Source organism: Pelophylax lessonae (genome assembly GCF_965119305.1).
Source record: "Pelophylax lessonae genome assembly, chromosome: 3".
Classification (NCBI taxonomy): domain Eukaryota; kingdom Metazoa; phylum Chordata; class Amphibia; order Anura; family Ranidae; genus Pelophylax; species Pelophylax lessonae.
Window position 1 is genome coordinate 199,718,327 of NC_138770.1, and position 26,159 is coordinate 199,744,485.

At 43.9% G+C, this 26,159-nt stretch overlaps 1 protein-coding gene across 1 annotated transcript in view; it reads right to left on the reverse strand.

Moving 5' to 3' along the window:
- DGKD (diacylglycerol kinase delta) overlaps window positions 1–26,159 on the reverse strand; it is a 213,803-nt gene that overhangs the window by 28,947 nt on the left and 158,697 nt on the right. The window contains exons 16-18 of the mRNA XM_082251540.1: window positions 24,839–24,979; window positions 11,299–11,397; window positions 11,115–11,208 (exon numbers count right to left, since the gene is read on the reverse strand). Coding sequence (XP_082107666.1) covers window positions 11,115–11,208; window positions 11,299–11,397; window positions 24,839–24,979 — 334 coding nt within the window. The remainder of the gene's footprint in view (window positions 1–11,114; window positions 11,209–11,298; window positions 11,398–24,838; window positions 24,980–26,159) is intronic.

Below are 26,159 nucleotides of genomic sequence, written 5' to 3' on the forward strand. Positions count from 1 at the left end.
ATTTGGCACTTTGTGGGGTGTACCTGTTTTTGAAAGGAGCATGCTCCCACTTCCGAGTCAGAACGCTGCGGTGATCTCAGAGTATTTCTAGCCCCTCCTCCTTCCCCCGCTGCGTTCTGGGACACACACAGGTCCCAGAAGACGGCGGGACAATTCAGAAAATGCAGCAACGCAGTAGAAAACCGGCTGTGAAGCCTGAAGGCTTCACTGACGGTTCCCCTTAGTGAAGATGCTGGCGCCTGCACCCAAAGATGACTGAAGAATTGGCTCGGAGTGCAAAAATCGCTGGGTCTCTGAACAGGTAAGTGTCCACATATTAAAAGTCAGCAGCTACAGTATATATATTTTTTTTTTGCCCAGACTGGAGCACGTTGTTAATTAATCTTAGAACCTTTTACATGGTTCGTCAGCATGAAGAAATACAGTAGTCAATTTAGTTAAAAAAAAAAAAAAAACACCCAATAAAGAATGATACAATTCACCCCAGTGTGGGGAATAAAATCCTTCCTGATCCCCCATTAGGGAATCAGTTATTCCCTAGATCAATTACTCCTGTTGCCATTACCTCGAAATATTAATATCCAAATTTATTTTGTGCATTTAGGAATGCATCTGGCTTTTTTTTTTTTTTTAACAATCTACTAAAGCTGGCCAGTACCAGTTTTTGAGGGAGTCCATTTCACATTTTCACAGCTCTTACTATGAAAAAGCCCTTCCGTATGTGAAGATGAATTCTCTGTTCTTCCAGACGTAAAGAGAGTGTCCTTTTGTTCTCTGTAATAACCTTTAAAGTAAAAATGGATTTTTGTAAGAACTTACCGTAAAATCCTTTTCTCTTAAGCTCATTGACAGACGTAGTCTTCTTGATTCTCAAGAGCTGGGTTATGTTGTCTCCGCAGGAGTAGGACTAGGCAGAATGACAAAATGTTCTGGCTCCACCCTAGGGGGCAGTCCCTGAGGGTATATCCTCCCTCTCTCTGCTACAGGGAATCAGTTCTGTTTAAAGCAGTACAGAGAAATTAACCCAACCCAACTCAATGATAGAGGGGCGGGTACTACGTCTGTCAATGAGCTTAAGAGAAAAGGATTTTACGGTAAGTTCTTACAAAAATCCATTTTTCTCTATCGCTCATTGACAGACGTAGTCTTCTTGATTCTCAAGAGCTGGGACATCCAGAAGCAGTGCCACAAATGAGGGGTGGGATTGACTAAATCAAATCCAATCTAGTAGGCCCAACCGGTGCCAAACTAGAAGTTTTAAAGGCTCATTATAAACAAAGAATGAGACTAAAAGAAAAAATTTTCCAACGGAAAAAAAAACCCTCGAGGTAGACCACTGGTCTCCTCAAATTGCGGCCTGCAAAACCTTGCGGCCAAATGAGGCATCAGACGATGCCATTACATCAACTTTATAATGTTTAGAGAAGGTATGCACCGACGACCAGGTAGCCGCCTTGCACACCTGGACCACTGACGCCTGATGGCGAAAGGCCCATGACGCACTAAGTGCCCGAGTGGAGTGCGCCTTAACAGGGAACGGGGGCTCCCGACCCTTAATAGAATAAGCCTGCACTACCGTCTGTCTGATCCATCTGGAAATGGTCGCGGCAGATGCAGGCAACCCCTTTTTGGGGCCATCTGGGATCACAAAAAGTGGATCCGTCTTGCGAAACGAGTCTGTCGTTTTCAAGTATACCCTGATCGCCCGGACCACATCCAAGGAGTGCAAAGCAAATTCCCGAGGATGACTGGGCTTAGGACACAGGGAAGGTAATACAATTTCTTCATTCAGATGAAATTCTGAAACTACTTTTGGTAGGAAGGATGGATTCGGACGAAGAACCACCTTATCTCTATGAACCACCAGATATGGTGAACGACAAGATAATGCGGCCAGTTCTGACACCCTGCGTGCAGAAGTAATAGCCACCAAGAAGGCCACCTTCTGGGACAACGTGGGTAGAGGAATCTCCCTAATATCTTCAAAGGGAGGTTTCTGAAGAACCGACAACACTAAATTAAGATCCCAGGGGGGTAACGGCGCGTGCACTGGCGGAGCCAGATGTCGCACCCCCTGGATGAAATTCCGCACCAAGGAATGAGTAGCCAAAGGCTTCTGAAAGAAGATGGCTAATGCTGAGACCTGACCCTTGATAGTACTCAAGGCCAGTTTCTGCTCAACCCCCTGTTGCAGAAAAGCTAATATTCGACTAATCGAATAAGACCGAGGACGGAACCCCAAAGGTTCACACCATGCAATGTAGGACTTCCATGTGCGATGATAAATCTTTCTGGAAGTCGCTTTCCTTGCTTCAACTAGAGTAGGAATAACTGAAGCTGACAATCCCTTGTCCTTCAGCACCTGGGTCTCAATAGCCAGGCCGTTAAAGCCAGCGATCGTAAAGCAGGATGGAAGATCGGTCCCTGAGACAGTAGATCCTCTCTGAGAGGAAGTCTCCACGGGACGTCCGCCACCAGTCTGACCATGTCGGCATACCAAGCTCGACGAGGCCAGTCCGGAGCTACCAGGATTACTGGGATTCCTTCCTCCTCTACCCTGCGAAGAAGTCTTGGCAGTAACGCGAGAGGAGGGAAGGCATATATTAGCTGGTATTGCCCCCACGGGGCGATCAGTGCGTCTGCGGTTTCTGCTAGAGGATCGCGGGAGCGAGCCACGAATCTCTGAATTTTCCTGTTGAATCGTGATGCCAACAGATCCACATCCGGTGTGCCCCACCGTAGGCACAACTGGTGGAAAACGTCTGGATGGAGGGACCATTCCCCCTGATCCAGGGTCTGACGGCTGAGATAATCTGCCTGCCAATTCTCCACCCCCGGAATGAACACCGCAGAGATTGCTGGAACAAATCGTTCCGCCCAGCGAAGAATGCAAGCCACTTCTTTGGCCGCTCGGACACTCTTGGTGCCCCCCTGGTGATTGACATAAGCCACGGCCGTGGCATTGTCCGACTGGATCCGAACCGGGCTGCCCTGGAGCTGCTCGGTCCAGTGAATCAGACAAAGTCTGATCGCTCTCAGTTCCAATACATTTATCGGTAATCTGGATTCTTCCGGGGACCAAAGTCCCTGGGCAGATAATTGACCGAGAATTCCTCCCTATCCGGATAGACTGGCATCCGTGGTCACTATCATCCAATATATTGGCAGAAATGACTTTCCCTGGCTGAGCATTGGAGACCGAAGCCACCAAACCAGAGACTCTCTGGTCTGTTTGCTCAATCGTATCTGATTGTCCAGGGATTCCGGATTCCGATTCCATCTGAGGAGAATCTCTTGCTGAAGAATTCGGGTATGGGACTGGGCAAATGGGACTGCTTCGAATGAAGCCACCATCAACCCCAGAACCCTCATGCAAGTCCGAAGGGAAGACCAGCTGTTGGACAGTAACAACTGGACTGCTGATTGAATCTTTCGAAGTTTCCCTACCGGAAGAAACACTCTTGTCCTGACTGTGTCTAGAATTAGACCCAGATATTCGAGCCTCTGGGTGGGAACCAGAAAAGACTTTTGCTGGTTCACCAGCCACCCGAATTCCTGTAAAGAAATCATAGTAATTTCTATGTTTTGTAGCAAGGTCTGAGGAGACTCTGCATGAAGCAGAAGATCGTCTAGGTAACCTAGAATCGATATACCTCTTTGGCGCAGAAGTGCCAACATAGGGGCCAACACTTTTGTGAAGACCCGCGGAGCCGTGGCGAGACCGAAAGGTAACGCCACAAACTGATAGTGGTTCTCCTCTACGGAAAAGCGTAGAAAACGCTGATGTCCTGCGAAAATGGGAATGTGAAGATAGGCGTCCTTGATGTCTATGGACGCTAAGACATCCCCTGGATGCAGGAAGGCTGCTACCGTGCGAATGGACTCCATTCTGAATCTTCTTATGTTGACGAAAGAATTGAGTGCTCTTAAGTCCAGAATTGGACGCACTTTGCCCTCTTTCCTGGGTATTGTAAACAGGTTTGAATAAAACCCTTGAAACCGTTCTGTCCAAGGAACGTGGACTACCACTCCTTGTTGTAGTAGATCTGTGACTGCTCTCCGCAGATCTTCTAGACGATCCGGAGATAGTCGGATATTGGAAGGGAAGAATCGCGCCGGTGGGAGAGATCGAAACTCGATCTTGTACCCTGACTTTATGACTTCGCAAACCCATTTGTCCGGGATTCTGGAAAGCCATGGATCCGGGAACCGGCGAAGACGTCCCCCCACCCCAGTTATGGGTGGGGGGCGCACCTTCAGGCTTTGGATGGTTTATCTTCAGGTCTGGAGGGGGCGGGCTTTTGCTTGCCCGACCAACGACCCCTGACGCCTCCTGTAGGAACCTTGGAGGACTTAGTTTTTTCACCCGCTGGACGAAAAAACCTCTTGTGAGCAGAAAAAGAAGGCCCTCGTCTTTGACGAGTTCCTCTACCTTTAAAATTTTGCGGTAAAAAGGTGCTTTTTCCACCGGTGAGATCCTTAATGATCTCATCTAAGTTGGCTCCAAATAGACGTTCTCCTGAAAAGGGGATATTAGCCAATGCTTTTTTGGAACCTTGGTCGGCTATCCAACCTTTTAGCCACAGTGTACGCCTGAGAACCACTGCTGAGACTGATGCTCGCGCCATTAATGGAGTGGCGTCTAACGCCGCATCACATACAAACTGTAACCCCTGTATCATTTGTTCCAACAAATCTGATACCGCCTGAGGGACTTCATCTAAGTCCCGGCGTAACCACTTGGTCCATTCAGTTACAGCCTGCGAAACCAAACCAATAGCAATTATTGGCCTGAAAGCTGATCCAATCAAGGAAAACATGGTGCGAGACATAGCTTCTATCTTGCGATCCACTGGATCTTTAAAAGACGGAGCGTCTTCTAAAGGAATAACCGTGGCTTTATTCAATCTAGCGATTGGTGAATCCACCACAGGTGGTTCTGTCCATTTCTTAATAAGGGTTTCCTCAAACGGATAACGCCTGTCAATGCGTTTGGAAATATTAAAAGTGCGTTTTGGCAGACGCCATTCTTCATCGATTGGATTGCCAAAACATTTGGGCAATGGAAAAACCTTTGCCACTTTGATGCGCTTTTTAGTCCCAAAAGGGATCTCAGTTTCAGCTATTTCTGATGGAATACCCTGTAACCTTAAAGTCTCTTGAACAGATACAATGAGTGCGTTTACCAACGCTTCCTCTCGGGCTATGGCGGATGCCGAAACATCCTCCTCACTGTCTGAAGAGACAGGACCCGAGACACCAATACCAGATGAAGTACCTGCAACTGCAGAAATAGGCTCAGAGTCTGAATCCGAGGTCTCAGATAATAAGGGGTTAGGCGGGGGTCGCTTTCTTGCGCCCTGTCCCTGACAAGCCACTTCCACCCGGGACACAAAAGTTTCCATAATGGCTGACAAAGATTCAACTGTCAATGGGGTGCTGGAGGATCCCGCAGACCCCTCGAGGGGATCCGGAGGAGATACATGAGTGGCAGGGTCCATGTTAATACAGGACACTTTTGCCAGCAATAAACAAAAAACTTTTTCTTTTTTTTTTTTTTTTTTGTGTGTCTCCCCCTAGCGCAATAGCGCCCCTCAGAGTACCTGCTTCTCGATCCCAGAGAGAGAGAGAGGGACCCCCAAGGCTCACCAACCGATGCAGTGCAGTTTCCAACAAACTGCAGCCAGCGTCTGTCTTACACAGACTGGAAGGAGCTGTTTGCTTTTTCCCGGGCAGAAGGCGTGGCTCCGCCCCCTGTGTACGCCTTCCGGCGTTCCCAGCCCTCCACGAGGAAGCTGGGCTCACAAAACATGGCCGCCCCCATAGAAGAGACATAAGACTCCAAAAACATGGCGGCCGGCGTGACCTGAGGACATACATGCATACGGTCTACGGCAAAATGGCGGCGGACCGCCGATATCGTCTTCCCAGCACATCCACCTGCACTCTGCTGAGAGGTGACATATGGATCTACAGAGATACACTGCACATAAGGTAGGATTATACCTCCTATGTTTGCTGTAATGTTACAGTCTGCTGGGTAGAGTGTTAGCTCTTGAACCGAGTCCACTTCCCACAAACACATGCTGTATTACAAGGGGGACTTGTAAGTGTCAGATATATACTGACCATATATGGAGGGGCCCATAATATATACTGCCTCATAAATGAGGAAAAAAGGGAACGTTACTCACCATACCGAACCGACAGGCACCCTCTCTTCATAATACCCTCTCCACCGAGGTGGGGGTTTGTGGACGCCTCGACTCTCTGGTCCTGGCGTCCAAGCGAGCTTTTAACTCGCAAAGTCAGTCCCTTTACTGGGACTCCGTCGCGGCCGACTCAGCGCACTGGTCTGCACGCGCTTTTAGGCAGAAACCGGGGTGACCACTGGATCTCACATCCAGCCCGTCGCCCGGCCCCGCATACTTACTTGAATATGTCGCGGCCGACCAAGCGCAATGCCTGGTCTGCACGCGCTCGTAGGCCGGCTGGGGTGACCACAAGTGTCGCCCAGTCCGGCATTTTTGCTTGAAGATCTCACAGGAAAAAAACACTGGAGAAAACTACCTAAAAAATGTCTTTTTCTTAAAGAAAAAAAGTCTTGCCAGGACCAAAAGATCCCAGCAAGGAACTTAGGTCCTTACTCCTGACTAGACAGAAAAAAACTGATTCCCTGTAGCAGAGAGAGGGAGGATATACCCTCAGGGACTGCCCCCTAGGGTGGAGCCAGAACATTTTGTCATTCTGCCTAGTCCTACTCCTGCGGAGACAACATAACCCAGCTCTTGAGAATCAAGAAGACTACGTCTGTCAATGAGCGATAGAGAAATAACTTTACACCAAGTTCACTATAGACCCCTTATGTATTTACAGTGGGTACGAAAAGTATTCAGACCCCCTTAAATTTTCACTCTTTGTTATATTGCTAAAATCATTTAGGTTCATTCTTCTTCCTCATGAATGTACACATAGCACCCCATACTGACAGAAAAACACAGAATTGTTGACATTGTTGCAGATTTATTAAAAAAGAAAAACTGAAATATCACATGGTCCTAAGTATTCAGACCCTTTGCTGTGACACTCATATATTTAACTCAGGTGCTTTCCATTTCTTCTGATCATCCCTGAGATGGTTCTACACCTTCATTTGAGTCCAGCTGTGTTTGATTATACTGATTGGACTTGATTAGGAAAGCCACACACCTGTCTATATAAGACCTTCCAGATCACAATGCATGTCAGAGCAAATGAGAATCATGAGGTCAAAGGAACTGCCTGAAGAGCTCAGAGACAGAATTGTGGCAAGGCACAGATCTGGCCAAGGTTACAAAAAGATTTCTGCTGCACTTAAGGTTCCTAAGAGCACAGTGGCCTCCATAATCCTCAAATGAAAGACGTTTGGGACGACCAGAACCCTTCCTAGAGCTGGCCGTCCGGCCAAACTGAGCTATCGGGGGAGAAGAGCCTTGGTGAGAGAGGTAAAGAACCCCCCAAAGATCACTGTGGCTGAGCTCCAGAGATGCAGTCAGGAGATGGGAGAAAGTTGTAGAAAGTCAACCATCACTGCAGCCCTCCACCAGTCGGGGCTTTATGGCAGAGTGGCCCGACGGAAGCCTCTCCTCAGTGTAAGACACATGAAAGCCCGCATGGAGTTTGCTAAAAAACACCTGAAGGACTCCAAGATGGTGAGAAATAAGATTCTCTGGTCTGATGAGACCAAAATAGAACTTTTTGGCCTTAATTCTAAGCGGTATGTGTGGAGAAAACCAGGCACTGCTCCTCACCTGTCCAATACAGTCCCAACAGTGAAGCATGGTGGTGGCAGCATCATGCTGTGGGGGTGTTTTTCAGCTGCAGGGACAGGATGACTGGTTGTAATCGAGGGAAAGATGAATGCGGCCAAGTACAGGGATATCCTGGACAAAAACCTTCTCCAGAGTGCTCTGGACCTCAGACTGGGCCGAAGGTTTACCTTCCAACAAGACAATGACCCTAAGCACACAGCTAAAATAACGAAGGAGTGGCTTCACAACAACTCCGTGACTGTTCTTGAATGGCCCAGCCAGAGCCCTGACTTAAACTCAATTGAGCATCTCTGGAGAGACCTAAAAATGGCTGTCCACCAACGTTTACCATCCAACCTGACAGAACTGGAGAGGATCTGCAAGGAGGAATGGCAGAGGATCCCCAAATCCAGGTGTGAAAGACTTGTTGCATCTTTCCCCAAAAGACTTTTTTAATAAATCTACAACAATGTCAACAATTCTGTGTTTTTCTGTCAGTATGGGGTGCTATGTGTACATTCATGAGGAAGAAGAATGAACCTAAATGATTTTAGCAAATGGCTGCAATATAACAAAGAGTGAAAAATTTAAGGGGGTCTTAATACTTTTCGTACCCACTGTATACATGGTGATCATATCCCCCCTAATCGCCTCTTCTCAAGAGAGAATAAATTCAGTTCCTCTAATCTTTCCTCATAGCTGAGCTCCTCCATGCCTCTTACCAGTTTAGTTTCCCTTCTCTGTACTGTAGTTCCCCAATATCCTTTTTGTGAACTGGTGCCTAAAACTGAACAGCCTATTTCAGATCTTACTAATGATTTGTACAGGGGTAAAATGAGGTCTATTTTTTATTGAAGAAAGTATTTTGCTAGCTTTAGAAACTGCAGCTTGGCATTGCAGGGTAATATTAAGTTCATGATCTACCAGAACACCCATATCCTTCTCCACCATTGACTCCCCAGCTGTTCTCCTCCTAAAATATAAGATGCATGCACGTTTTTAGCCCCCAAGTGCATAACTTTACATTTATCAACATTAAACCTCTTTTGGCACATAGTTGCCCAATGAAACAGTGCATTGAGGTTTGCTTGTAAGTTGAAAACATCCTGTAAGGACATTATTCCATTGCATAGCTTGGTGTCATCTGCAAACACTGAAATTGTATTTTTAATCCCAGGCTCTATTCTCTATAATAAAGTACAAGTGTCTTCTGCGTCCAGTCCCTGTGTCCGTGGGATTGCGCTACTGCGCATGTGCCCCACGGACAGCCGTTGGGACTTGGAGCGCAGAGACTTCGGGCGGCCGGATACCCTCCTCACTTCCTGTCAGGGTACGTCATTCAACAGCTGATACGCTGCCAGCCCCTTCCCAGTGCGCATGCGGCTGCATGAAGTTATCTCGGAGACTGCCAGGTCCAGGCAAATGTTAAAGCGGCGATCGAGGCGGCGGGTCCAACAATGCCTATAAATCCATTTACATATGGCGGCTGTTTCTAATCTACAATGCCTATAAATCCCTTTACATATGTTAGTAATCTGCATGTATTAACAACAATGCCTATAAATTCATTATTTAAATTTGACCCGCCGCCGATTTAATGTTCATGGAGCCGAGATCAGGGGTTACATTATAAAAAACTGTAGCCATGATTTATATCGCCGCTTTAATCTTCCTGGAGCCGAGATCGGGCATGCACAGTGGGACGTGTGGGACGTGCTCACACAGCTGATTAATGACGCGGGCACCCTACCCTCCACAGCTGTGAGCATGCGCAGTGGAAAGCGGCTCAGCTGTTTCATGACATAGGTGCACAAGAAGAGACGAGGGTAGGGAATTTTCACGGGGTAGGGTTTTTTAACGTTACACCGGGCGAAATTGTGTCACGCGAGAGCCGCTCGGTCAGCTCTGCGCGTGTCCCCGATGTTGTTAGGGCAACAGGGACGCAGAGCTGACAGAGGCTCTCGCTTAACTGGAACAAGTATGTTTTTACAAATGTCCACCTCCAGAAGCAGATGTGTTAATAGAGCTTATGTTATAAAGCATGCTGGTTATGTGGGGAATGAGCATTATTTAACACAAGCTTTTCATGCAAAAGTTTTCAGGCTTACTTAACAGTGCAGTGCAAAGTGCGACAATGATCAGCAAAAGATAGAAATCAACTGCATGGTTGTCCACTTTTTTTTGTACTGGAACAAGTCTGTTTTTACAAATGTTTGACCACATATGTTCTAGTGCCCGTTAATTTAACGGGCTTAATGTCTAGTATCATATATAAATGTTAAAAAGTAAAGGTCCCGCAGGTCGCCTCCCATAGGGAAGCTGCGGACCCGTTCCAATAGGAGCGACACAAGTCGCTCCGACTTAGAAAAAGGGTCCGGAGCTTCTTTGGGGCGACCAGGAGGCGACCGCCATAGACTTCAATGTTATGAAGTCCGTGGCGGCCGCTCCGAGGTCGCGGTGCGAAGTAGCGTCGCTTGCATGTAAACGGGGGCTTAAAATGATTGAAGCGAAAAAGTAAGGGTCCCAACACTGAACCTTGGGGTACACCATTAATAACCTTAGACCATTCAGAGTATGAAGCATTAATCATCACTCTCTGAATGGGTCTTTAAGCCGATAGATTTATTTAATATTTTCTTCAGTTAAGTCTGGGTTGAACACCATCATGAGATAGATTATTACTATTATTATTATACAGGATTTATATAGCGCCGTTTATGCAGCACTTTACAATATAAAATAGTTACAATACAATACAAAAGGGTTAAGATGGCCCTGCCCAGAAGAGCTTACAATCTAATCAGATGTCAGTTCTTGCTATTTTATTCTTAAAATTCTTTAAACCATGCGTTTTTGCTGAAAGTTTACCCAGGTGGCTCCTAAAATCAGGCTACCTATAGAACCATGTCAACATGCTACTACCTGTCTTCAGGTTCCCACCACCCTTAATCTCCTCCAGAACTTGTCCTTTTAAATAACCAAAATGGAATTATTTTATTTTTTATAGATCGCACCAAAAAATCCCCCTTTCTGACCACTAGAGGGGGAGATTTACACAAGAAGCAGCAAATCAACAGACTTCCCACAACATTGCTACATACTGCTCATATTCATCACTGCTCCCTGCCGCATTTGTAACCATTTCTTCTTCTCTTTAGCTTGCTATTAGTATCTGGTAAATTGCATTTTAAATATGTCTGGTGTAGGTTGTACAATGTTAAATACTATAACACACTTCATAAGGCTCAGTTATGAGCCTGTAGAGATAAGTGGTACACAGCAGATATGCCAGTATTTTACTATAGTCTCATCAGCTCCACTTACAAGTCTGGCTCCGAGGTAAATGGGTCAGCGCTATTAAGAAGACGGCTAATGATGGAGTTTCCAGGTAAAGATCCAGACATTCCAGCTCTCATGTCTAAAAGAAATGAAAAGCAGTGGTTCAGTTTTAAGTATATGTATATAGCCATCTCAGGATATTCAAGACATTTATGGGTGAATATCTTACTTTGGTGCATGTGCTCCCGATGTGTATTAGCACCAGGGAGGGATGTAGAGGCTCCCGCACTGAGGCTGCTTTTACTGGTTGTTCTTTCGGATTTGCCAGCTATAAAAAAAACAACATAGTATTTTATAAATGTTTAAAAGTAGACCTGAACTCAAAAAGGGAAGATTTGATATGTTAAAAGGAGCATGTAGAAATGTTAATTGTAAAAGGTGAAAGATTTATATGATCTGGAGAGAAACCAAAAGGTAAATATGGTTAAAAAAAAAAAAAAAAAAAAAGAAAGATTGTGTTTAAGCAATACCTGAAAAAATTGGATTTTTCCTACATACTTACTTGTAAAATCCATTTCTTGGAGTGCATCACAGGGCACAGAGCCGGTTATATTCATAATTATTTGGGTTATACGACACCTATAAGTGAATGGACACTGGCAGATCAATCAAACAGGAAGTCTTCCCCTACGTATCTCCCGTCTTATACAGGAAGTACTTCAGTTTTGTAGCAAGCAATAAATTCCCAAAAAGAGGGGAGGGACCTCTGTGTCCTGTGATGTACCCTGAGAAAGTATTTTACAGGTAAGTATGTAGGAAAAATCCAATTTGCTTTATCATACATTGCAGGACACCGAGCCGGTTATATTCATAACTTCTTTGGATGTCCTAAAGCAATCCCCTTGAGGGGAGGGAGACACCATTACAGAAAAATGCCACCAGAGAAGGACCTACTCTGTTGTTTGTAATACGCTGAGGCCAAAGGCAGTATCTTCCATGGTTTGGACATGCAACTGGTAAAAACCACGTGAATGTATAAACCACAGACCAAGTAGTGGCCTTGCAAACCTGACAGCCTACAGCACCTGGTATTCCCAGGAAGTCTCCTTGTCCTGCTTAGGCTCCCAGATCAGGCATGTTCAGGGTGATGCGGGCGCAGGCCATATGACGAATAAAACAAATGCGTCAGGCATCACTGCAATGTCAGATACCACAGTGGCTTAAGTGAACCTGATTCCACTGGTCCATTGGGAAATGTGAACACCGCCAGATCACTGAACCTGAGGGCGGTGCATCTGCCTCCCCTGGCTGCCTCTCCCTTCTGGAGCCATTAAACTCGTAAAACAGTTAAATAATGTAGCAGCTATATTAGCTAAAAGCTAATACACAGTCCCCCAAGGATGCAGGCCCAAAACAACATTGGTCTACCGCTTTGCAACCACGTAGGTTTGTAAGTACGCAGATACCCAGGTACCCAAACACGCAGGTATTTAAGTATTCTTGACGCTCATGCACTTATGTATGCAGTTCAATGTAAATAAGCATGTGTGTATGCAGCGTAATGCAAATAAGCCTGTATGTATGCAGTTTTATTGCAAATAAGACCATATGTATGCAGTTTTAAAACAAACAAGCCCATATGTATGCAGTTTTAATGCAAGCAAGCCCATATGTATGCAGTTCAAGGCAAATAAGCACATATGTATGCAGTTCAAGGCAAATAAGCAATATGTATGCAGTTCAAGGCAAATAAGCAATATGTATGCAGTTCAAGGCAAATAAGCAATATGTATGCAGTTCAAGGCAAATAAGCACATATGTATGCAGTTCAAGGCAAATAAGCACATATGTATGCAGTTCAAGGCAAAAAAGCACATACGTATGCGGTTTGGGCAAATAAGCACATATGTATGTAGTTCAAATGCAAATATGAGTTTAAGCAAGTATGTGTATATGCATCCCTGTGTTTATGCAAGCAAGCAAGCAAGCATGCGTTATGTAAACGTGTTTATGCAAGTATGTATTTATGCAAGCATGCGTTTATGCAAGTAAGCAAATGATTATGCATTTTTGCAAGCATTTGTTTATGCAAATATTTATTTATGCATGTTTGCAAGCATGATATACTTATGCTGCACCTGCCCAGCGGCAACTGTCCCCATACTAGTTCTGCAGAATTAGCTAAGCATATTTGCATCCAATGCAGTCTCTATGCTGCTTCAATGCAGCCTAAAAGCAAGCTCCTGCAAATCAAATACACGCTATAACGGAGACACAAGCCCTTAAAGGGCATTGATACCTATACAGGGGTGTATCAACAGACAGTTGTACAAGCCCCCCAGATAAAGCAGTAAGTATACCTTTACGCAGTATAATCATATCTGGTCCCGACTCCCGCAGCTCTCCCATAGGAAATAAAAGTAAATATTAATCTGCGAAACACGGGAAGGTTCTCAAAAACGATCGAGTTTGGGCCCTAACCTTCCGGATCACCCTAGTGTTACCTTTGAGATTGTATGTTGCCCCAAATGTCCTAGATGCCCTCATGACTGTGCCATCCTACTTCCTACAGCAAAATTTTATGGGGTGTGTAGCCTCAATGCTAACAGGAATAGAAAAATTACCAGCTTTAAATCTACCTCGAATTCTAAAGAATTCGAGGTATCTTCGTTCACCATTTGTTCGGCCCAAAATGTGGTGTACTTGCTGACCTGTCCATGTGGATCTCAGTATGTGGTCAGGACAGTGAGAGCACTTAGCGTTAGATAGGGAGAACATATTACCAACATTAAAAAAGGCTTCCCGAAGCAAAGTGTCTCCCGACATTATGATGTATGTTATGGGAGAGACCCAACAGGCACTATATTTATGGGGATAGATAAATGATCTCCCCACTGGGGGGGGGGGGGGGTCGTCCTATATTAGAAGAGAGATATCGCGGCTTGTGAAACTCGCTGGATATATGATTTACAGTGCTATACGCCTCATGGTCTCAACATTGATTGGTATGTTAATTGCTTTATTAACAATAGCTATATCCAATCTGTGTGGAGGTCCCTTTTTTTGGGGTGGTTTAGCATTGTCCAGCTTGGTTGTGGTTTTTGGTTAGGACTGGGTATATCTTTTTACTTATTTGCTATCATGTTTTTTCCAATTGGAATGATTTGATTGTTCTACAGGAAAAGTGGTGATTCCTTATTGCGGCCACTAGATGGCATTGTTAATACTCTTATTGTTATCAGATAAATTCTGTTTTATAATCCCATGTTTGTGTGATTAAATGTTTTTTTTTTAATTGAGGTTTTAAAATTTTATGTGCCCAAGAGATATATTTTTGTGTGGGGCCATCCAGAGTGTTCCTTGAGGTGGATCACGAGCCCTTTGCAATCGCTTCTTCTCTTCCTGGTCATGTCAATGAAGGAGAGGAGCTGGAGCTTAAACACAGTCTTGTCTCTGCTGTGTCTGGTTGTGGGAATGCAGAGGGAGCTGTGTTGGTTGTTGTTGCAAAGCAACATTATTCCTGCCGGAATTGATGTTCCGTCTATTCAGCATAAGAAGGGCATGTTTGTGTCTCTTGACGGCTGATTGGCCGAAACACATCAGGTGAGCACGCTGACACACACATGCTGAATGACCGGGGAGTTTTGAACTATTTATTGCTTGCTTTTTAACTGCTTCTTGTAAGTATGATTTTAATAAATGTTGCATGTTGATAAGAAATACTGCACCATGAGGTTTCCTTTGTTCCTCTCGATTGTTATCTGAGTGAAGAGCTGGAGGGAACTGTTCAAGTGTTTTATCCCTGATAATCGTTTGATGCTGCATTTGGGACCAGTTTGAACTTGGGAGGATCCTCTGCCTGCACAAGCTATATGCCTCTTATCACCACCTTTTTGGTAGGGAGATTGGGAGATCACATTGCGATGGTGTGTGCTAGCAATATGCAAAGATCAATTCCTCTATATGCAGCCGCCCCACCGCTCCTTCTATGCAGTCACACAGGGAGGCGGAGGCTGCTCAATCCTCGGGCACTCACCTTCTTCCAGCCCCGGGAGCAGCGCAGCACAGACGGAGGGAACAAGCTTCCTTAGCAGGAAGAGATGATAGGCGCGAGTACCGGTGTAGCATGAAGATAACCCGTATGCCACTGCTGGCTGGATAGTGTCAGAGCGCGGATCATCCAACTGTAACAGCTTGTAATTCCCGGGCGCTCGCTGACACACACAGTCCCGCCTCCTAGCCCGGCTTCTTTGATAGACGTCACACGTCCTGGTTGGGCAGGTCTTCTGTCCATCAAAGAAGCCGGGCTAGGAGGCGGGACTGTGTGTCAGCGAGCGCCTGGCAATTACAATCTGTTACAGTTGGATGATGCGCGCTCTGACATTATTCAGTCCGCCGGCTGGCCGGCTTTCCTCTCCTCTCGCTCCCGGAGCTCGCCCTACATAATTTTCCACTCGCAAACTGCGAGCAGGCGAGTGGAAAATTTGAGGGCTGGGAAAGTAGATCATATTTTCTTGTTTTAAACTTTTTTTTTACATTTCTTTAGTAACTTTCTGGTTCCCTGCCTCGGAAGATGATGTCATAAATCCCAGAAGCCTTCAGGAGGGGAGGAGGGATTTTTTTTCCAGCTAATCACACTCTCTTGCATGTCTGAGCTAAAGACAGATGGATTCCAGAAGTAAATACTATATGCCACGGCAAGAAATGCTAGGGGGTGTTTTTAAAAGTGATTTTATAGAAAATAAAGCATGGAGACATGGATGGATGGGTGAGTTTGCTTTGAATATTCCATATTTATTAAATAGCATTTTTGGTTTGTGGTACTCAGATACAGTGTAGTTACACTTTAAGTACACCCCATGAAAATTGTTGACTTTTTACATAGTCATCTAGTTAAACCAATTAAAAAAATATATATATATAAAAAAAAGAAAAAAAATCAATTAATCCCATTTACACAATCCTATAGCTACAGTTGATCAAGAGAAAGGCAAAAAAAACCCCAGCAAAGCATGATCCAATTTGCTACAGCAGGGGAAAACTATTTTTCCTGACCCCCCCAAAAAGAAATCAGATTTTCCTTGGATCAACTTCACCCATAAATGTTAGTACCCATTTATATTATGTACATTAAAGAAAGTATCCAGGCCCTTTTTAAAGCAATCTACTGAGCTGGCCACCTCGGGAGGGAGTCTATTCCACATTTTCACAGCTCTTACTGCGAAGAAACCTTTCCGTATTTGGAGAGGAAATCTCTTTTCCTTTAGACGAAAAGAGTGCCCCCTTGTCCTCTGTGATAACCTATAAGTGAATAACTCAAAACCAAGTTCACTATATGGACCCCTTATGCATTTGTACAGTACATGTTGATCCTATGCCTTCTTAATCTCCTCTTCTCAAGAGAGAATGAATTCATTTCCTCTAATCTTTCCTCATAGCTGAACTCCTCCATGCCTCTTATCAGTTTGGTTGCCCTTCTCTGCCTTTTCTCCAGTTCCCCGATATCCTTTTTGAGAACTGGTCCCCAAAACTGAACTGCATATGAATGAATGAATATTAATTATATCTCTCTCTCTCTAGAGTCCACACCTCTGTTAATACAAGAAAGGACTTTGCTTGCTTTGGAAACAGCAGCTTGGCATTGCATGCTATTATTAAGCTTATGATCTACCAGAACACCCAGATTCTTCTCCACTATGGATTCCCCCAGTTCTACTCTGCCTAGTATGTATGATGCATGCATATTCTTACCCCCAAGTGCATAACTTTACATTTATCAACATTCAACCTTATTTTCCACATAGCTGTCCAATTAAACCGTGCATTGAGGTTGGCTTGTAAGTTGGAGACATCCTGTTCCACTGCATAGCTTGGTGTCATCTGCAAAGACTGAAATTGTACTTTTAATCCCAGACCATATATCATTTATAAAGATATTAAAAAGTAAGGGTCCCAACACTGAACCTTGGGGTACACCACTGATAACCTTAGACCATTCAGAGTAAGAATCCTTAACCACTACTCTCTGAATTCTATCTCTTAGCCAATTTTCTATCCAATTACAAACTGATCTTTCCAAGCCTGTAGACTTTACCTTACACATTAGCCGTGTGTGGGGAAAGGTGTCAAACGCTTTTGCAAAATCCAAGTATCCTACGCCCACAGCCACCCCTCTGTCCAAGGTTTTACTTACCTCCTCATAAAAAGAAATCAGGTTTGTTTGACAACTTCTGTCTTTCATGAATCCATGCTGTCTGTTGCTTAAAATGTTTTTTTTTTCCAGCAAGAACTCATCTATGTGGTCTTTTATTAAACTCCAGTATCTTCCCGACTATAGAAGTTAAATTAACAGGTCTATAGTTACTTGGCAAACACTTTGATCCCTTTTTAAATATAGGCACCACATTGGCCCTACGCCAATCCAGTGCGTATTCCAGTCCTTAACAAGTCCCTAAAAAGTAGAAAACTATGGCTTTGAAATGACAGAGCTCAATTCTTTTAGGATGCGTGTGGATGCCATCTGGTCCAGGTGCTTTATCCACCCTTATTCTGTCTAAAGTTTACTGGGCCATATCACTTGTGAGCTATTGTGGATCATTTGGGGCTGTGTCAATACCATCCTCATTATGGTCATGAGCTCCCCCATGCTCCTTTATGTACACAACTGAAGAAAGTATTTAATAAATTTGCCTTCTCTTTGTCCCCAATCACCCACTCCTGATTATTTTGTAAAGGGCCTGCATGCTCAGAGCTGACCTTTTTACTATTAATATATTTAAATCATTTTTTGGGGTTTGTCCTATCTTTTGCAATCGGTCGTTCGTTTTGAATCTTTGCGTCCTTGATTTCCTTTTTACATATTCTGTTTTATGCTTTTTAACATTTAAACGATGATCGCGTTCCATCAGTTTTATTTTTTTTAAAAGCGATTTTCTTATTATTATGTAGAGATTTTAATCATATTGCCCATGGCAATATACTTTGCAGTGAGTTCACATACAGTCTTTTTGAAGACTTCCCATTTCTGTTCTATGTTCATCAATGCCAATATTCCCTCCCAGTCTAATGCCTCGTACACACGCATCGATTATTGGCCGGGAATTTTCGGCCAACATCCGATCGGCCGATTTTCGGCTTGTTACTATGATGCTTTCGACAACCGACTCCGACTTTTCGGCCGAAAAAAATCTGGTGTGCAGGCTATAAAATTTTTGTTGGCCGTCAACACAACGGCCGATTTTCCGCCAGTCAGTACAGATTTCGGCAGACAAAAATCTGATGAGCAAGACTGGGCATGCTCAGAGAAGAAAAAAAACACACGGAAAGTAAACCAGCACATGACATCACTTCTGAAGTTGAGTTTTGTTGGCCGATAAAATTTGTGTGCAGTCTAGAGCACATTCCAACCAACACAACAACACCAGACAAAAGACGGCCGATCGGTCGGCCAATAATCGCTGCGTGTGTACGAGGCATTAGTCTTGGAGAGCAGCCCTCATCCTTGGAAAATTTGCTCTCTTAAAGTTAAGTGTTTTTAGATTTCCCATGTGTGTTTGTTGCTTACAGGTAACATCAAATTAATTCAAGTTATGGTCAGTGCTAACCAAATGGTCTGGTTATACGAATATTGGTAATAAGCCCTGCATGGTTTGAGATTACGTATTTGAAAAGGCAAACCTTAGATCTTTATGCAAACAGTGCCTACAGATAAGTGATATACTTGAACGAGAACACAAAAAAATTGTCTTTTAAAACCTTTATCCAACAAAAATATCTACAACTTTTTAAAATCTGCTATTATCAAATATGGAGCCATGCAAAAATTATACACCGTTTGTAGACGAATGTTTGTCTTACGTCCCTCATCCCAACTGTACAAACTGCTTGCAGCCCCCCCAGGAGGCTATGTTCCAGGATATATATGCAAGTGGGAGAAAAACCTACACATGACTTTCTCCACAGCCCAAGTGAAACAAGCTGTCTTGTTTGCACACAAGTCCTGCAATGCTATAAAATTTAAGAAGCAGGGCTACAAGATTTTATGCCGCTATATATAGCCTCTGCTGGAGACATGGCCAGGTAAAAGGTTCTTACCTGCACATCTTTTGAACCTGTTTTTTCAAAAATCTGTCCTTTTTGGGACCAGGTGCGGCAGCTAGTACACAAGTTTACATCCGTGTCCCAGCTATCTGGAAACAGCCCATCACCCCTCCCATTTCTCTGTGGCTGTCCAAAATCAATGACACTGAATGCATAGAATGTCCAGAGGGAGGAGAGGTTTGGAGACACATGGTGTCCATGGTTGGTCTTTTCCTGCGCTGATGCCTACCAGGAATTAATGTGTTCTTGGGTGGTCCTGATCTTTTTCCAGATCTTTGTCAACAGAGTTCAACCTAGACTGTTACAGAGCAGCCTAAACTTCTTACCTTTGCTATCCTTTGTGGTTCTTAGTTTTTTCCCTGGAGCATCATCCCCTTACTAACAACCTTCCCCCCCTTCCCGCTTTTTTTCTCTTTTTTATTTTCACTTTCTTTATATGCATTTATCTATAATCTTCTATATACACATTCTTTAAAAAAATAAAAATAATAATACAAAACGTGTTGGTGGTCAAAGGACTTTGGGTTTGGTTCTCCCGCAGGCAGCCAGCATTGGAATCTTGTTTTGTTTTTATCTCCATCTTTATTTACTTTGTAAATCATTTTTAATAAGGTCCTAATTAGTGATGTCGCGAACCTAAAATTCGCCGTTCGCGAACGGCGAACGCGAACATCGGCAAATGTTCGCGAACCGGCGAACCGGGCGAACCGCCATAGACTTCAATAGGCAGGCGAATTTTAAAACACACAGGGACTCTTTCTGGCCACAATAGTGATGGAAAAGTTGTTTCAAGGGGACTAACACCTGGACTGTGGCATGCCGGAGAGGGATCACGCAAAAAAAAGTTCTTAAAAATTATAATTTTTTGATAGAGAGCCAATTATTGGAAAAATTAAAAAAAAATAAAAATAAAAAATTTCTTTGGATTTAGCATCTGGGGGGTCTAAAAAGTGTACCTGTGAAGTTTCAGCTCTGTAGCATGTCCAGAACCCCTAAAAAACAGCATTTTTCTTATATTTTCAGGAATATGGCTTCTCTGCGGCTGGCTTTTTCTCTTGCAGGCATTTATCAGGCATTTTTTTAGGCAGGCATGTCATTTTTTGTATTTAGTGTCTGGGGGGTCTAAAAAGTGTACCTGTCAAGTTTCAGCTCTGTAGCATGTCCAGAACCCCTAAAAAACAGCATTTTTCTTATATTTTCAGTAATACGGCTTCTCTGCGGCTGTCTTTTTCTCTTGCAGGCATTTATCGGGCATTTTTTTAGGCAGGCATGTCATTTTTTGTATTTAGTGTCTGGGGGGTCTAAAAAGTGTACCTGTCAATTTTCAGCTCTGTAGCATGTCCAGAACCCCTAAAAAACAGCATTTTTCTTATATTTTCAGGAATATGGCTTCTCTGCGGCTGGCTTTTTCTCTTGCAGGCATTTAGCGGGCATTTTTTTAGGCAGGCATGTCATTTTTTGTATTTAGTGTCTGGGGGGTCTAAAAAGTGTACCTGTCAAGTTTCAGCTCTGTAGCATGTCCAGAACCCCTAAAAAACAGCATTTTTCTTATATTTTCAGGAATACGGCTTCTCTGCGGCTGTCTTTTTCTCTTGCAGGCATTTATCGGGCATTTTTTTAGGCAGGCATGTCATTTTTTGTATTTAGTGTCTGGGGGGTCTAAAAAGTGTACCTGTCAAGTTTCAGCTCTGTAGCATGTCCAGAACCCCTAAAAAACAGCATTTTTCTTATATTTTCAGGAATACGGCTTCTCTGCGGCTGTCTTTTTCTCTTGCAGGCATTTATCGGGCATTTTTTTAGGCAGGCATGTCATTTTTTGTATTTAGTGTCTGGGGGGTCTAAAAAGTGTACCTGTCAAGTTTCAGCTCTGTAGCATGTCCAGAACCCCTAAAAAAAAGCATTTTTCTTATATTTTCAGGAATACGGCTTCTCTGCGGCTGGCTTTTTCTCTTGCAGGCATATATATCAGTGGTGGGTGGGCAGTGGCACAGTACACTCTCTGTGGACCTGGCAGCAGTCACTGGCACCCAGGCAACTGCAATTTAAAAAATATATATATTTTTTTACTTTGCAAGCTGCTGTGCCACCTTATATATCAGTGGTGGGTGGGCAGTGGCACAGTACACTCTCTGTGGACCTGGCAGCAGTCACTGGCACCCAGGCAACTGCAATTTAAAAAATATATATATATTTTTTTTACTTTGCAAGCTGCTGTGCCACTTTATATATCAGTGGTGGGTGGGCAGTGGCACAGTACACTCTCTGTGGACCTGACAGCAGTCACTGGCACCCAGGCAACTGCAATTTTAAAAAAATATATATATTTTTTTACTTTGCAAGCTGCTGTGCCACTTTATATATCAGTGGTGGGTGGGCAGTGGCACAGTACACTCTCTGTGGACCTGACAGCAGTCACTGGCACCCAGGCAACTGCAATTTAAAAAAATATATATTTTTTTTTACTTTGCAAGCTGCTGTGCCACCTTATATATCAGTGGTGGGTGGGCAGTGGCACAGTACACTCTCTGTGGACCTGACAGCAGTCACTGGCACCCAGGCAACTGCAATTTAAAAAAATATATATATTTTTTTTACTTTGCAAGCTGCTGTGCCACCTTATATATCAGTGGTGGGTGGGCACACAGTGGCACTGCAGTGGGCACAGTACACTCTGTGGACCTGACAGTCACTGGCAGCCCAGGCAACTGCAATAATAAAAAATATTTTTTTTTTCAATTTATTGCAACAAGATGCTGTGCCAACGTATATATATCAGTGGTGGGCAGTGCACTGCAGTGGGTACAGTGCACTCTGTGGACCTGACACAGCACTCACTGCAATTATGACAGAGGAAAAAAAAATATTTTTTAAAATGCCAGGTACTGTGCCTGTGCCACCCGAAATGAGTGTGGTGTGCACACAGTACAGTCTGTGGTAGGTCTGTGGCCTCTCACACACAGCGGGCAGGCAACTGCAGTGTACAATAGATATATATATATATATATATATATATATAAATAAAGAAAAAAATCTATTACCTTACCAGCCCTTAAAAGGGCTTTTGGGGACACTAGATAGATATAGATATATATATATATGAAGAAACAACTCAATTACCAGCCCTTAAAAGGGCTTTTGGGGACGCTAGGTATATATATATATATATATATAAAAAAAAAAAAAAAAAACACAAATACCAGCCCTTAGAAGGGCTTTTTGGGGTGCTGATATTACAGCAGTAGTGGACCAAGAACACTGCAAGACCAGGAACACTGACTAACTGTCCCTAGCTTAACAGCAGCAGCAGCAGCAGCAGCTCTCCCTACTCTCACTACACACACTGCTTCAGAATGATCTAAGATGGATGCTGCCTTTGCTTATTTATAGGAGGTGGGAGGGTGTGGGAGGGAGGTACGCTGATTGGCTGGAAATGTGTCTGCTGACTGTAAAGTTCAGGGTCAAAGTTTGCCTCAATGATGTCTTATGGGGGGCGGACCGAACATCGCATATGTTCGCCGGCAGCGGCGAACGCGAACATGCTAAGTTCGCCGGGAACTGTTCGCCGGCGAACAGTTCTATACATCTCTAGTCCTAATATTTTTATCAGTGGTCTTCAACGTTCTGTACTTTTTAGGCTCGGTTCACACTTATGCGATGCGGGAAGGCTGTGAATTCGCAGCCTGTTCCCGCATCGCAAACGCACCCTTGGCAGTTCACACTGCCATGTGCGATACGCTGGGGGTGTCAATGTAATCTTAACGACACCCCCAGTTTGATCGCATATCGCAGTGCGATCTTACAGTTCGCACAGGATCGGATCGCACAAGTGTGAACCACTGTGCGATCCGATCCTGATGCGGCTCAAAAAAAGGGTCCTGTGCGTCTTTGCTGCGGGTACAGTGCGAATTTAGCCATACAGAGTGTATAGCTGAATTCGCACCGCACACCCGATCGCATATAAGGAAGGAGCAGTGCGCTCCGATATTATATGCGATCGCCGCAGCCGCACATATGTGAACCGGCACTGAGGCCTCATGCACACTGCAGCTGATAAACTCAAGTTTTTGTGAGTTTGGGCGCTTTTTTTTTTTTTTTTTTTTGTTTAACAGCCCTTAAACGCCCCTCTATGTTATCCTAGGTTATCCTATGTGTCCATGCACACATCAACATTTTTTGAAGTTCATCAGCAAGGGAGTTTATGGGCTGCTGTTTAAACGCCCTAAAATCACGTTCAAGAGCAGTCCTTCCGAACCAAAAAAATGCTGAAAAACATACATCAACATGCTTTTTCCAGCATTCAGCATTTTTTACATTGTAGAGTTGAATTTAAGCTAGTGTAATTTTACAAAAATGCTCAAAAACACGCAAAATCGCTGTTAAAAAACACAGTTTAAAGTGTGTTTTTACAGCAGCAGTTTACTGCCAGCAATCAGATGTCCAGAAAGACTTTTTTGAATGTCCTGTGTGCACGCAGCCTTATGCTTGGCTGTATTTGCAGACCATTATCTGATTTCTCAGCTGTGTCTGAATTAACTTGATCTTATTACTGTGGCTCTAAAAAAAATGAGATTTTACACTAGTGTCTTTTGCTAAATAAAGAATTAAAAAATGTATAGAGTCATGGCCAAAAATATTGACACCCCTGCATTTCTGTCAGATAAAGCACCACTTCGCCCTGAAAATTTTTACAATTACAAATGCTTAGGCATTCTCATGTTTATTTCTATTGTTTGCATTACAAAAACTCCACAAATGGACTAGAAAAAATTATTGGCACCCTCAATGTATTATTTGCTAGCACACCGCTTGGGGAAAAAAAGAACGGAAAACAATCGCTTCCTGTAACCGACAAGAAGTTTCTTACACACCGCTCTACTGGAATTTTGGACCACTTAATTTTTTCGCCAACTGCTCCAGGTCTCGCAGATTGGAAAGGTTCCTTTTCCCAATGACTGTTTTGAGATCTCTCCACAGGTGCTCTATGGGATTTAGATTTGGACTCATTGCTGGCCAGTTGAGTACTCTCCCCAGCACTTTGTCAAACCATTTCTGGGTGCTTTTTGACATGTGATTTGGGTCATTGTCCTGTTGTAAGACCCATGACCTCTGACAGAGACCCGACTTTCTGACACTGGGCCCCACATTGCACCCCAGAATTCCTTGGAAGTCTAGGTAGTAATTCCATGAATAAACATAAATATGCATTTTTGTTAATTTAGATTTTGAAAATAAATAAACCATGTAAATTGCATAGGTAATTTGTTCAAGTTTACCACTGTTATCTGTATGCACTATTTGAATCAAGATCAAATTTTTGCCTGTGCAAATACATTAAAAAAAAATCAACAACTTTCATAGCATGTACTTACTTTTTCACATGGCTGTGTGAAGTACTGGTCTATTATAGCGCACCTACATTTAGTTTTCCTTGCACACAGTACTGATACATTAATGCCAGAAAGCTCCCGATTTGGATTTGTACAGTGTTCACGTCACATGCATATACATGAGCAAATATTCTTCTCACTTTAAGAATGGCAAATATTAAAATAATAAAATATATACAAGTGGGTGTTTTGATATATATGAGCAAACTGGCACGAAAATACTGACCAGTAATGCAGTTTTTAAGATTTCTTACTCTAACTCTCCTCTTAATAGGAAATTACCTCTGCTTGATGCTCTTATTCTGGGAAGAGCATTGCCGCTATGTGCATTCACCGTGCTTGCTGCACTTCGATCTTTATCATCCTCTGCAGGAAAGGACAGGTGGAAATCTTCATTACTTTGAGCATTCTGTTCATCAACAGCTGTAATGAAAGCAACTGATGATATATTTGCCACATTTTCTTAAAGTGATATGAAAGGAAAAAAAATACTGAAAAAAGTTTTTCTTCTTTTTTTAAATGTCATACTTGCCTGCTTTGTGTAATGGTTTTGGACAGAGCAGCCAGGAACCTCCACTTCTCAGGTTCCCCACCAATGCTTCTGCCTACCCTCCCCTGCTGAGTGCCCCCGAGCTGCTGCTTGCTATGTGCATGCTCACTTCTGAGCCCTGGTCTGTGCACCCATAAGACATACAGAGCGTGGCTAAGCCCAGCCGCCCACTCACTCCTCACTGGCTACGATTGACAGCAGTGGTAGCCAACAGTTCCTGCTACGGTGTCTGAGCCAATGAGGAGAGAGCTGAGAGAGGCTCTGCTCTCATGTACATTGCTGGATCGAGATTGAGCTCAGGTAACTATAAAGGGGGGCTGGGTGGTGGAGCTGCACACAGAAGGTTTTTTTACCTTCATGCATATAACTGAACCACTACTGGAATTTAAAAAGAATACAGGTCATATTTTTAACTTATTAAATTTATACTTTAAGACAGCCCTCAAAAATTCCACTCGCCTACTAGCATTTTGCGAGTGGAATTTTGAGGATGGCGAGCTGTGCATGCCGCCGCCGCCATTAACAGCAGCTGGCGATTACTTTTACTTTCTTTTTTAGAAAAGGATGGGCTCTAGGAGCAGAGCACTGCGTCCTGAGCCCACCCATTGTGTGACAATAGCGAATGAGTATTCGCTATTGTCACAGGGATCCTCCTACTGGCCAATCAGGAGGCAGGTGTTTCCTGATTGGCCAAAAGGCGAACGATTGTAACTGGCCGAGGAGGAGGAGGACTCAGGAGACGCACAGGATTGATGAGAAGCCACCTGCTGCAGGTAAGTGCACGCTGTGATCGCTCTGCAATTAAGGAGACATGCTGTGATGATCGCTCTGCAATTAAGGGGACATGCTGTGGGCACTGTGCAATGAAAGGGGACATGCTGTGGGCGCTCTGCAATGAAAGGGGTCATGCTGTGGGCGCTCTGCAATGAAAGGGGTCATGCTGTGGGCACTCTGCAATGTAAGGGGACATGCTGTGGGCGCTCTGCAATTTAAGGGGACATGCTGTGGGCGCTCTGCAATTTAAGGGGTCATGCTGTGAGCGCTCTGCAATTT